The 13640-nt window shown below is 41.4% G+C and overlaps 1 protein-coding gene across 3 annotated transcripts in view; it reads right to left on the bottom strand.

Annotated features, from left to right (window-relative positions):
• LOC121285197 (kinesin-like protein KIF24) overlaps nucleotides 1-13640 on the bottom strand; it is a 133247-nt gene that overhangs the window by 97648 nt on the left and 21959 nt on the right. For all 3 annotated transcript variants that reach the window (XM_041201481.1, XM_041201473.1, XM_041201489.1), the window contains exons 2-4: nucleotides 12754-13388; nucleotides 7471-7660; nucleotides 2173-2270 (exon numbers count right to left, since the gene is read on the bottom strand). In XM_041201481.1, the coding sequence (XP_041057415.1) occupies nucleotides 2173-2270; nucleotides 7471-7660; nucleotides 12754-13367 (902 nt within the window). In that variant the 5' untranslated portion in view covers nucleotides 13368-13388. The remainder of the gene's footprint in view (nucleotides 1-2172; nucleotides 2271-7470; nucleotides 7661-12753; nucleotides 13389-13640) is intronic.

The raw sequence follows: 13640 nt of genomic DNA, 5'->3' as shown, positions 1-13640 counted from the left end.
GCCATTTCACGCTTCTCCTATGCAGCAGCAATATGCGTGGTATCCTCCCCTAATAGGATCCTGCAATCAAGCCAAAAAGACTTGCTGTCTCCCACGCAAATGAGTAATGTGGAATATGAGGTGAGGTGAGAGTGACTGCCCTTGACATCAAGGCAGCATTTGACCGAGTCTGGCATCAAGGAGCCCCTTCAAAAATGGAGTCAATGGGAATCAAGGGGAAAACTTTCCACTGGTTGGAGTCATATCTAGTACAAAGGAAGGTGGTTGTGGTTGTTGGATGTCAATCATCTCAGTTCCAGGACATCACTGCAGGAGTTCCTCAGAGTCGTGTCCTAGGACCAACCATATTCAGCTGCTTCATCAATCAACTTCCTTCTATCATAAGGTCAGAAGTGGGAATGTTCGCTCATGATTGCATAATGTTCAGCATTATTCGTAACCCCTCAGATACTGAAGCAGTTCATGTCCAAATGTAGCAATACCTAGACAATATCGAGGCTTAAGCTGTCAAGTGGCAAGTAACATGCATGCCACACAAGTGCCAGGCAATGACCATCTCCAACATGAGAGGATCTAACTATCGCCCCTTGACATTCAATAGCATTACCATTGCTGAATCCCCCGCTATCAACATCCTGAGGGGGTACCACTGACCGGAAACCGAACTGGACTAGCCATATAAATACTGTGGCTACAAGAGCAGGTCAGAGGCTAGGAAACCTGCGGTGAATAACCTGATTCCTGACTCCCCAAAGCCTGTCCACCATCTACAAGGCATAAGTCAGGAGTGTGATGGAATACTACTCTCTTGCCTGGATGAGTGCAGCTCCAACAACACTCAAGAAGCTTGACACCATCCAGGACAAAGTAGCCTGCTTGATTGGCACCCCATCCAGAAATATTCACTCCCTCTACCACTGACGCACAGTGGCAGCAGTGTGTACCATCTACAAGATGCACTGCAGGAACTCACCAAGGCTCCTTAGATAGCAACTTCCAAACCCACGGCCATTACCATCGAGAAGGACAAATACAGCAGACACATGGCAACACCACTACCTGGAATTTCCCCTCCAAGCCACTCACCATCTGGAATTGGAAATATATCACCGTTCCTTCACTGTTGCTGCGTCAAAATCCTGGAACTCCCTACCTAACAGCACTGTAGGTATATCTATACCACACAGACTGCAATGGTTCAAGAAGGCAGCTCACCATCACCTTCTCAAGGGCAATTAGGGATGGGCAATAAATGCTGACCTAGTCAGCAACATCTACATCCCATGAATGAATTAAAAAAAAAAAAGAACTTCAGTGCCAGTGTGATGCCAGGTATGGTTGCAAAACTCAGAACATAGTGTCCAACATTAAGATAAAAGCAAAAAACTGCAGATGCTGGAAATCTAAAACAAAAATAAAAATAACCTGGAAAACATTAAATTTGATTCTACGACTGGACAACACTTGCTAAACAATCCTGATCATGCTGAGAATTACACCAACAACCAATTTAAGATTATCCGTCAGGCTCACAGTGTGGCTCACTTACACATGCTAGAAGCTACATATGTTGACACACTGGGCTTTGTCCTTTGCAAACAGAAAGAATATATCCACGCATTATGCCTTTTTCGTCTTAACAAAAGCTTGAGGTACAGCCATTGCCTGGTTCATTCCCTGTGGCAATGCCTTGACCAATTAGAGTCGACCTGCCTGATTTGAATTTAAACAAAAGCTTGGCAGTTAACTTTTCCCTGGTGCATTCTCCATGGCAACACCTTTACCAATCAGCATCCACTTGCCAACCAATCAATATCCTCTTCTCATGCAGTATAAATTGTTGTTCCCTTTGAGATTTAGTATTCTTACGAATCTGTCCTGATGAGTGCAAGATGAAAAGCTTTGACAACATGTCTCTTTTTCAGAAAGATACATAAATAAGAAACAAGACCTCAATTTTACAATTTCAGTGAAAATGAATCACATAATTTGAACCCAAAAGAGGTGATTCGACCTTCATAATAACTTAATAAAAATATTGCAATTATTCAACCACCAAAAATCAAGACAGTATGAAACAGTATTTCCTTCGAATTAGTGTGAACAATGAACATACATATGAATGAAAGAAAAGCTAATGATGACAACAATGACGAAATTAAAGTAACATACCCGCTGAAAACATGCTGGATGAGGGGGTAAGCAGTCTTCAAGTATACGTCATAATTGGTACAAGTCTCCTCAAATGCTTCATCAAAATAAAAAACATGCTGAAAATGAATCACATACTGGGTTTAATTTAAAAAAATTAAAAATTGAAAATGGGGGAAATGATTGGTTAGAGGATTTCAATCTGAGAAGATTAGCACAAGTAAGGGAGAGTTCCTATTGCTGACAAATAATGAGACTGAGATAAGGTTTGAAGATTTAATTAAAGTAAGACTTGAGGAACAATCTTTTTCATTCCAGGGAGCTGCTGAATGAGATAAACATTATACGAATGGCTACTGGATATTACTAACATTTTACTGAAAAAGCAGAGACACTTCATGTATTCAACCAGAAATAATACTGTTGAAGTAATCAGTTCTGTTGAAGGGTCATGAGAACTCGAAACGTCAACTCTTTTCTTCTCCGCCGATGCTCCCAGACCTGCTGAGTTTTTCCAGGTAATTCTGTTTTTGTTTTAGAAATAATACTGCTAGTTTAACCCCTGCAGGCAGAGAGTCCACCAAAGATTCAGAGCATCCCACAGACTCCTCGGCATGAGGCCATTTTCATTCCCTTTTTAATCCTGCGGCAGCTCATCTAACTTCCGGCACAACTTCTGAGACCTACCTGAATCAGCAATGCACCTATCAAAGAGAGATTTCATTTCCTGCTTGCATTTTACATTGAGCAATACTGAAACACTTTTTGGCAAGGCTGATGAGCTTTTCTGAAGCCTCTATAAAAGGTGTGAGTGGACGAAGTGAGGGCCAGAGGGATTATCTTCTCCAAAAACAAGTGATAGCATCCTCAAGGTCAGGACAAACCAGGCCTGGACAGAGGTATCTGACAGAGTCAGTGCTCACTAGTATTGCCCCCAGCACCTGGCCTGAATCAGGAAGAGGTTAGGTGTTCACAAGAACTGCATGGGTGAGTGGGGCTCTTCACTGCTCCAACTTTCTCAAAAAATTCTCTCAGCCTTTCCTTGCCACCCTCAACAACTTCCTAACCTCCCCCACAACTTTCACCACTGGCTATATCTCTTTCTCATTCCCTCTGGTTACACTGTTATGATCTCAGCTGAGGCGACCCCTGGACAAGCCTGATCCTAGAGTGGGAACCCAGCTTGACAGATCCTAACTTTTATTTTTTGCTTAGATATGTGGAGAGTAGCTACTGAACAGAGTCATAGGAATCAGCTGATAAACTTTTAACAAAAGAATAAAACATCTATTAAACAAGAAAAGATGAACTATATTACAATACTCCTTCACCCACAACTATACCTTTACAGATATATGCAGATTTGTAAGGATAACACAAGTTACAAAAGCTATATTATTCTCTAATGTCCACAGTAAGTACACAGTCCATGTACCAATAGGCACCCTGTGATCAGACACACCAAGTGATAGATGCCACCTCAACCACATGCTATGGTTCTCTCCTAAACTGCCCCCCGACGCTTGTCACACCGTGAGCCAACCAGTCTCAGTGAACTTCGTTTTCACACATGGGTTTCCCATCTCCACTTTCCAAGAACTCGCCTTGGAATCTTCTCCTAGGCTGAGGCTTTCTTTCAAATGCCTCCCACAAGGGTTCACCTCCAGGGTTTTGAACTCTCCTTCTAATCCAAGCTGTCTTCCACGCACTCTCTCTCACCAACTCAGCCATCAACGGTACCATTGCTTCACATGCTCACACCAGACCTTCAGTTGCCTCTTTGGACCTTCTGATTTCTCAAGCCTTTATCTCTTTAAGCTCGAAGCTTTAAACTTGAAGCCTTTTGCTGCCTCTCACTCTTAACTTCATTTAACAGGACCTTTTCCAGGTTCCTGTCCTTCCTTTGACTAGAAGGTCTTCTTGGGACTTTCTCCTGTTCCACTCCCCTGGATTTTGGGGTCTTTTCTTTAGCTTGGGACTAGTGTTCTGTCCCCTTTGCTCCAGTCTCTCCTGGCAGCTACTTTCAAAACAACTGAACTCAAATAGTTTCCAAAAATCAAACTGCTGTTTTTCTTCTTGCACGTGTCTATGAGAGGGACCTGCCTCTCTGGACCCCTGTTGCTAGGTAACAGCACTGTTTTTTTATTCTTGTTTGCTTAACTTAGTTTACAGTCATAAAACTCTCATTAGAAATGCAAGCGCCTTTTAAAATGAAACTAAAACTCAACTTGAGCTTTCTTTACACACAAACACAGAGATACAAATCAAACTTAAACATTAAAGCTAAACTCATTCCTAACAACCACAAATACAAATATAACTTACTTAAACTATCTCTATTTCCTAATAACACCATTATTTTCTCACACACTACTACACTCAACCACTATTCCTACCATTCTTTCTTCACCTCACATCAGACAATTCCCATAGTTTTAATCATCAAAATCCACCCCATCTGCATTCCATCTTGCTTCTTCTTCACCTCATAACACAAGCCCTATACATCTTTACTGATTTTCTCAACAGTCGCTCTCTAAATCTGTCTATCTTTCCATAGGAATAGACCATGGACTGGATTTTTGGAATGGGGTCAGGAAACTGGAAATCTTTACGCTTTTGCAGCAGATAGATGGGAACACCACCACCTGGAAGTTCCCCTCCAGGTCATTCACCATCCTGACTTGGAAATATATCGTTGTTCCTTCACTATCGCTAGGTCAAAATCCTGGAACTCCCTTCCTAACGGCACAATGGGTGTACCCACACCACATTGACTGCAGCGGTTCATGGAGGCAACTCATCACCACCTTCTCAAGGGCATCTAGGGATGGGCAATAAATGCTGGCCCAGCTAGCGAAGCCCACATCCCATTGATGAATTTTTAAAAAGCCACAACATATTTCAAGTGGTTATCTGCAGTTGCAATTCACCAATCTTATTTATCACACTCGACACAATCACATACATGCACTATAACTCTAATTTAGACTTCATTACTTCTCCTCTTACACTGAACCCACCTAATACAATTTCCTAATATCTTATTTTAGTATTATTTGTCTCTCCCAATACTCTGTACACCTTGGCATTCCTCGCTAGTATTACCTCCTGGTTCCCACATCCCTGCCAACTTAATTTGAGCCTCCCCAGTAGCGCCAGCAAAGCATCCCACAAGGAAATTGGTCCCAGCTCTGTTCAGCTGCAACCATTCAGGCCTGTGCAGGCCCCATCTCCCCTAGATTTGATCCTAATATCCCAAGAATCTTAAGCCATCCAACCTGCACCATCTCTCTAGGCACACATTCATCTGCTCTATCCTTCTTTTTCTATACTCATTTGCGCATGGTGCCGGGAGTAATTCTGCTTGCTAATTTCCTACCTAGCTCTCTAAACTCTAACTGCAGGACCACAGTCCTCTTTCTGCTTATGTCAGTGGTACTGATGTGGACCACAACCACTGGCTATTTACCCTCCCCTACTCCGGGTGTATTGCAACTGTTCAGTGACATCCTTGACCCTTGCACCAGGGAGGCAACATATCATCCTGGATGCACGTCTGCAGCCTGTTTGTTCCCCTAACTATCAAATTTCCTATCACTATTGCTCTTCTCATCTTCTTTATGCCCCTCCCTGTACAGCTGAGCCAGCCGTGGTTCCATGGACTTGGTTTTAGCTAAACTCCCCAGGTGAACCATCAGTTTCATCAGTATTCAGAACTGAATACGGTTTGGAGAGTGAGATACACTGAGACTCCTGCACTATCTGCCTATTTCTTCTCAGCTTCCTGGAAGTCTCTCGGCACACTCTTAAGCTGTGGAATGACCACATCTATAAATGTACTAGCCAAAAGCTCTCAAATTCACAGGTGAGCAGCAGCTGTGTCACTGCTGCGCAAGCTCCGAAACCCAGAGCTTGAGCAGCTGCAGTTGACTACTCCTCCTGCATATATGGCTATCCAGGACACAGGAACTGCTCTGGAGTTCCCACATGGAACAGGACATACATTACAGGGGTCAGAGCTGCCCTGCCTTTCCTCTATTTAGTAGATTACTACTTTAAAAAAAAGACTGACCAGCTACTCCTCCTCTTCTGTTGTCACTTAAATGTAGAGAGGTTAATTGAAATGCTTTACTTAACCTTTATTATCAAAAAAATTGAAATGTTTAATTTCGCAGCGCCTTAATTTTGGAGAAAGGAAAACAAGCTACAATACTCACCAGCCATTAAACTCATGGCCTTCCTGTGATGTCACAGTTTGATTTTTCTATTCTCTCTCACTTCAGTGACCTTGATCTGCACATTGCTCCCCACCTGCTTCACAGTGATCCTATACTGCTTCGGACTCCTCCGGACTCCTGGTCTGCTTAACAGTGATCCCTTCTTACTTCACACTTCTCCTTGCCTGTTTCAAAATGATCCTGTACTGTTTCAGACTTCTCCTGGTCTGCTCCACAGTGATCCTGAGCTGCTGCACACTTCTCCCAGTTTACTTCTTCCTGATCCTGACCTGCTGTACACTCCTCCAGGTCTGATTTGCAGCGATTCCTCCTGATTTCAGTGAGGTATGTCATCTCCCTGTGAAATGCTATGAAGTAAATTTCAGTAACATGATTTGAGCACACAAGTCATCTGTGTTTCACTAACTGCCTTTCAGGGTTGAGTATGGGTAACAACTATTGAGAATAAACTTTTTGAGCCAGCTTTTGGTGATGACCATACTAGTGTCATTTTCTAGGATCCTGTTGGTAATAATTATGTTTTATATGTTGGCTTTAAACAATAACATTAATCTATGGAACATGATTAAATAATTTCATTTATCATTGTTCCATGACAAAAATGTTACTCCTTGGTCCCTGGCAACTATCTGAACACAAGAATAACAAAATGTAAAAAGTGACATCATGGGGAAGTTTCAATAAATTTCCTTAGAGGTAACAAATTCCTTCGAAAAATGTTCCCATGTTCAAAACAAATATGTAACACAGGCAGGTGAGAAATGGAATAGCAGAAAATATACAAATATTTGTCCATCAGCAATGTTATGGGAAAGTGCAATCAGTAGTATTCTGAAGAATGCAAGTGTGGGGATCATATTTCAAGGTCAGAACACATTTTGCAATTCAGATGGCTCATCATTCAATCCTTCAATGAGTTACTGTCTTCTAACAGCATATAGCTATTATTTTTTTATGAACTGAACTGATGATTTTTCCCCCCAAGCAAACTAAACTACTCCAAAAAGGCATTCATTATATATTCAGTGGCCAACATTTAACGTTGAAGAAATTAAGAAAGAGAAATATGAAATCCTACTTGTTGGAGGTACTGCTTCAAATCAACCGCTTCCTTTTTTTCATGAACAAGGACAGATTTCTTTTCTTCCACTTTTGCAACATCAATTTCTCCACGTCGCATTTCTCGTACTCCCAGAGGCCGCTTTCTAACACATACACGGATTTTTTCAATCTCCATCCATGATTGTTCTTTCCCAGGGTTCACAGGCCTAAGAATATAAATGTACAGAATAAATAATTCCAGAAACTAATGAATTGACTAGCTACATTACAAAAGTGACTCCACTTCATTACCTGTGAAGCACTTTGGGTTAATCCAAGTACATGAGAAGTGTTACCAAATCTACTCATCTTAAAAATGATGCACCATGCAGGAGAAGGCACGCCACCATCTTCTAGGGCAAGAAGGAATGGCCAATTAATGCATCTACGTCTCAAGAGCAAATTTTTAGAAATTTCGCAAGTCAAGAATGGTAGATAAAATGTTAGAATCACTTCCTCTCAATTATGTATTTATAGCTTTGAATGTCAGAATGGCTCAAAAGAATTGTATCCCATTGGCGATAAGGAAGTGTCAAAGAAATTCTATGGAATTTTCTTCATCTGGCCCCAACTGCTCTGTCAGCAAGGGCCATGTTTGAGGCGAATGGCAATTCTGCCCACAGCGAGGTTCTGGTGCATGTCTGGATCCTAGCCGATTTCCTGTTTCTTCTGCTGCACTTCCAGCAAACTTACCAGAACTGATCTATAAATTTTTGGAGTCAGTATAGTTTTGGAGCTCCCATTTCACTACAACGTATTCGAACCTAATTGCTGTTCCCATTAATACTCTTTTCTTTAAAAGGGAAGTTTAAAAATTGTCCTTTTGCACTGGCCTGAAACCTAGGAACTTCTAGTCTTTTTAGCTTATTACCACACCAGGAGGTGCATTATGCACAATAGCATTAGGTTTAGTAGTAGTATCATTAGTATTATGGGAACAGACTAGGAACAACCAAGCATGAAAAAAACTCAACTAGGTAGTGGCAAATTTCAGGATTTTGAAAAGAAATCTGCCCCATGTGGACTGGAATCAAAGATTGAGAAAGAAACCAATAATGTGCACTGGGCGGAGGCAGCTTGAGTACAGACTAGGTGTATTTCCAAGCAGGGAGAGGGGATGGGGAAGAAGAGCATCCAAAGCTCTTTTCATTGCTGAATGATTAAAGATATAGAGATTAAAATAAAACAGTAAAAGGCCTATGATAAATGTATAGTTCATAAGAGTAGAGAAGCAAAACTGAACACAAGTAGAAGAGAACAACTGAGAAAGGAAACAGAAGAGGCAAAGTGAGTGTACAAGTATTCAGCTAACATGAAAGGGATCCAATGGTATTTTATCAATATATAAATAGTAAAAGAATAGTCAAAGGAAAGGTGGTCCGATTATGGACCAAAAAGGACCTTGTGGAGATAAAGAATATGGCTGAGACATTAAATGAGTACTTTGAATCTGTCTTCACTAAAAAGAGGCATAAATCCAAGAACCACAGGCCAGTCAGGCTACATCAGCGATGGGGGAACTTTTAGAGACAATGGGCTAGATTTTATGGGCCGCCCGTGGGCGAGAGAACAGGCAGGTGGCCAATAAATCAGGGCCCCTTGCAATCGACAGCATGACCCGCCAGCCTGCGTCCTTGCCAGGATTTTATAGGCAGCAGAACAGGTGCTGGGTGATCCACCGACCCTTGGCCCAATCGGGACCCTTGTGGGAATTTAGTACCCAATTAAGAGCCTCATCCCGCTGCCACTATAATTTAACTGACAGCAGGAGAGGCCTGTGCCCAACGTGTAGCCTGGTACATTTAACCGTGCGGACTGCTGGTCAGTGAAATGGGGCCTGCCTTCATCTTGGGCTCCCTGTGTTACTCAGAGGTCCCTCTCCACCTCTGATTGGCCAGCAGCTCTGCAAGAAGGGACTTCCTCCTGGAAACAGACTGAAGTCCCACCTCATACTAATTAAAGAGCCAACGTCCAAATAATTAAAGCGAGGCGAGCTAGCCAAGCGGAGGTGGGCTCACCCTCAACAATACACTGGAGCGTGGGGAGCTCGCTCTCAGCATATAATCCAGCCCAATAATCAGAGACAAAATGAATCATCATTTGGAAAAACATTGTTTAATGAATGAGAGCTAGCAGAAATGTGTTAAAGGCAAATCATGTATATGTGACATGATCAAATATTTAATGAAATAACAGAAGGGGCCGATGAAGGCAGTGCAGTTTATGTGTAACTCTTTTGAGTACAAACACATTTCCATCTGTCATTTCAGATGAAGTTACATTGTTTCATAGTTTGCCATTGTGAGATTTGAACTCCTGATATTGGGGTTTCAAACCCAGTACCATAAGCACTTGGCTATTTAGGCCAAGCACAGTTTATGTGTATATGGACTTCCAAAAAGGTACCACTTAACAGACTTATTAGCAAAATGGATGTCGATTAAATGAGAGAGGCAGTAATAGAATAGAAACAACATTGCCTAAGAGACAGAACACAGTAGTGGTGTATGGTTGGTTTTCTGATTGGAAGAAAGGATATGGTAGTGTTGGTTATTGGTATTAGGATCATTAAACTTCCTGATATACATGTTAATGATATGAGTATAAAGGGCATAATTTCACAGATTGCAGAAGACACAAAACTCGAATGTAATGAACGAGGATAATATCTGACTTCCAGAAAATGTGGACAGTCTGCTGAAATAGGCAGACACATTGCAGATGGAATTTAACGCAGAGAAGTATGACATTTTGGTAGGGAGAATGATGAGGGGAAATAAAAACTAAATAATACAATTTTAAAGGGATGCAAGATGAAAGCAATCTGAGGGTGCAGTAAGCATCTCTAAAAAAGGTGACAATACAAGTTGAGGGGACTGTTAAAAAAACTGAATGGAATCCTTAGCTTTATTAATAGAGGCATACAATACAAAAGCAAAGGAGTTATGCTAAACCACTGGTTAAGCCCCAGCTAGAGTATTGCATCCAATCCTGATCACATTTTATAAAGGATGTAAAGACATTCGAGAGGGTGTACACAAAATTTACTACATACTAGGGTTGTGAAACTTGGAGAGACTAGAGAAGCTGGGATTGGCCTCATTAAAGCAGAGAAGGTTATAGCAAGATTTAATGGAGGTGCTTAAAGTCATGAAAGTTTTTGATAGAATAAGAAAGGAGAAATTGTTCCTAATGGCAGGAGAATCAGTAACCAGAGGACAAAGGTTTAATGTTATAGGTAAAAAAGACCAGAGTGACAGGAGGAATTTGTTTTTTATGCAGCGAGCTGTTATGATCTGGAAAGCAGATGACACAAAGCTGGGTGGGAGGGTGAGCTGTGAGGAGGATGCAGAGATCCTTCAGTGTGATTTGGACAAGCTGAGTGGGCAAATGCATGGCAGGTGCAGTATAATGTGAATAAATAGGAGGTTATCCACTTTGGTAGCATAAACAAGAAGGCAGATTATTATCTGAATGGCTATAAATTGAGAGGGGAATGTGCAACAAGACCTGGGTGTCCTTGTACACCAGTTATTGAAGGTAAGCATGCAGGTGCAGCAGGCGGTAAAGAAGGCAAATGGTATGTTGGCCTTCATAGCAAGAGGATTCGAATACAGGAACAGGGATGTTTTGTTGCAATTGTACAGGGCCTTGGTGAGACCACACCTGGAACATTGGGTGCAATTTTGGTCTCCTTATCTGAGGATGGATGTACTTGCTATAAAGGGAGTGCAGCGAAGGTCTACCAGACTGATTCCTGGGATGGAGGGACTGACATATGAGGAGAGATTGAGTCGATTAGGATTATATTCGCTGGAGTTCAGAAGAATGAGGGGGGATCTCACAGGAACCTATAAACTTCTAACAGGACAAGACATGGTAGATGCAAGAAGGATGTTCCCAATGGTAGGGGAGTCCAGAACTAAGGGTCACAGTCTGAGGATATGGGGTAGACCATTTAGGACTGAGATAAGGAGAAATTTCTTCACCCAGAGAGTGGCGAGCCTGTGGAATTCGTTACCACAGAAAATGGTAGAGACCAAAACATTGTATGTTTTCAAGAAGGAGTTAGATATAGCTCTTGTAGCGAAAGGGATCAAAGGATATGGGGAGAAAGCGGGAGCAGGCTATTGATGGCATGATCAGCCACGATCATCATGAACGGCGGAGCAGGCTCGAAGGGCCGAATGGCCTGCTCCTAGTTTCCATGTTTCTATGACCTGAAAGGGTGGTGGAAGCAAATTCAATTACAGCTTTCCGAAGGGAATTGGAGAAAAATTTGAAGGAGAACATTTTGCTGGACTGAGCAGAGGAATACATAGCTCTTTCAAAATGCCAGCACAGATGCAATGAGCTGAACAATCTAATCCTGTGCTGTATCATTCTATGATTCTACAAAAGCCAGGATTTTCCCCCTCAAACTTTTCAGTACTGAGCATTTGCATGCAAATATTGACTCACTCCAAAGGACCTTTTGTCATAGACTGAGTCAGCTACCCTAAAGAAAATAAGTGTTCTAAATACAGAAAAGTGGTTTTGGCTGGTAAACAGCAACAAAAAGAACATGCTAAGTAGGAGATGAAAAATCTGATGACTGTGCAGATCCTTTGAAATCTCCACGTGATCCCAATAGAATCCAGAAGCCCTCAAGGCCTTCAGAGAAACTCAAAGCAATATCTTTTGGCATCCATGTACAGAATACGCCACCAAAGTCCTAGGAACAAACGTTTTTATTCTTATCTTGCTGGATGTCAAAGGCACTGGGAAGCCTTCAAAGAACTCTCTTCCTGAAAAGGTGGTGGAAGCAGAGTCTTTGAATATTTTTAAGGCAGAGGTGGAAAGATTCTTGGTAAGCAAGGGGGTGATAGTGGTTATCAGCGGTAGGTGGGATGCAGATTTCAGGTTACTATCAGATCAACCATGATCCTATTAAATAGCAGAGCAGGCTCAAGGGGCTGAATGGACTACTTCTGCTCCTTGTTTGTGTGTTCAAGAACAGAGGATTGTATGCTTAAACTCATTTCACACAGTACCAAGAGCAGATATCAATCACATCTATCTGGACTAAATTCAAACCGATGCTCCATAGAAAATTATTCAATGTATTGATCCATTGTGCTTTAATATTGTGAAATTTAGTTTTCATAATGTAATGTGATAACATCAATACTCAAGTTTTCTCATATAAAAGGAGTTTTGCAAAAGCTCTAAAGAACTAGAAATTAGTGCATGATCAATCTTGAAATGGTCATTCCAATACCTTGAGACAGCATGTGGTAGTCCATAATTATATCCTGAAACGTGCAAAATCATTTTTGTGTTTTGGATTTCACTACTGTCACAAACCCTTGTACTGTTTGGTAAGAATATTGTTGGGCGACCATGTTCTCTCTCAGGAAGAGAGTGCATATCTTTTAGACATAATTTGGCAGGTAGTTGGTCAACTGGTGAAGGAAGCTTCAACAATCCTGATGCAGTATCTTGAAGTTGATTTACGCAAGATATTAATGGAGGATAACTACTGGGATCAGATACCTGACTGACATTGTCCCTTTTATTATTGGACAAAGATTCAAAGTTCAACTGTCGTCGAGGGCCAGGCTTAACTTTCTCCACAAAGAAATTAAGTATGCCTGCCTGGGCACAGTCAGTACTTGCACCTGCACCGTGTTCCTCTTCTTGAACAGCTTTTATGATTTGAATGAGCTGGAATAAACGTTTTTGATCATGCGTATTGTGTATCCCCAGCACAGAATACTCATTCACGGTCAGCTTAACCAGGTCTTGCGACTTCAGAAAACCCATTGCTGTGAAGTGAGTGTAATACTGTTCCAGTCCTGCTTCACACAGACATTCGTAGAGGCACGAGGACATCCTACCAAGCTTATATTAGCACTGGAAAACAAAAATTTGCAGATTAGATTTTCAATTTTAGTATTATTTTGGGAAATATTTGCCCAATATAAACTTCAAGCTCTTGGTCTCAATCAAATAGACTTTCCCTGAAAATAAAATGGAATACAATTATGTGATTTACAATTATTTTCTATAATAGTTCTGCTTTTTTTTTTAAACACTTCTCACCAAGGAGAGGAATTTTGGAATGAAGATGAAATCACCTTTAGTGGTTCCAACGTTGAACATTCC

This window comes from Carcharodon carcharias, chromosome 1 (assembly GCF_017639515.1).
Source record: "Carcharodon carcharias isolate sCarCar2 chromosome 1, sCarCar2.pri, whole genome shotgun sequence".
Taxonomy (NCBI): domain Eukaryota; kingdom Metazoa; phylum Chordata; class Chondrichthyes; order Lamniformes; family Lamnidae; genus Carcharodon; species Carcharodon carcharias.
The sequence above is the reverse complement of the archived record's forward strand: the minus strand, read 5'-3'. Positions and strand labels throughout refer to the sequence as shown.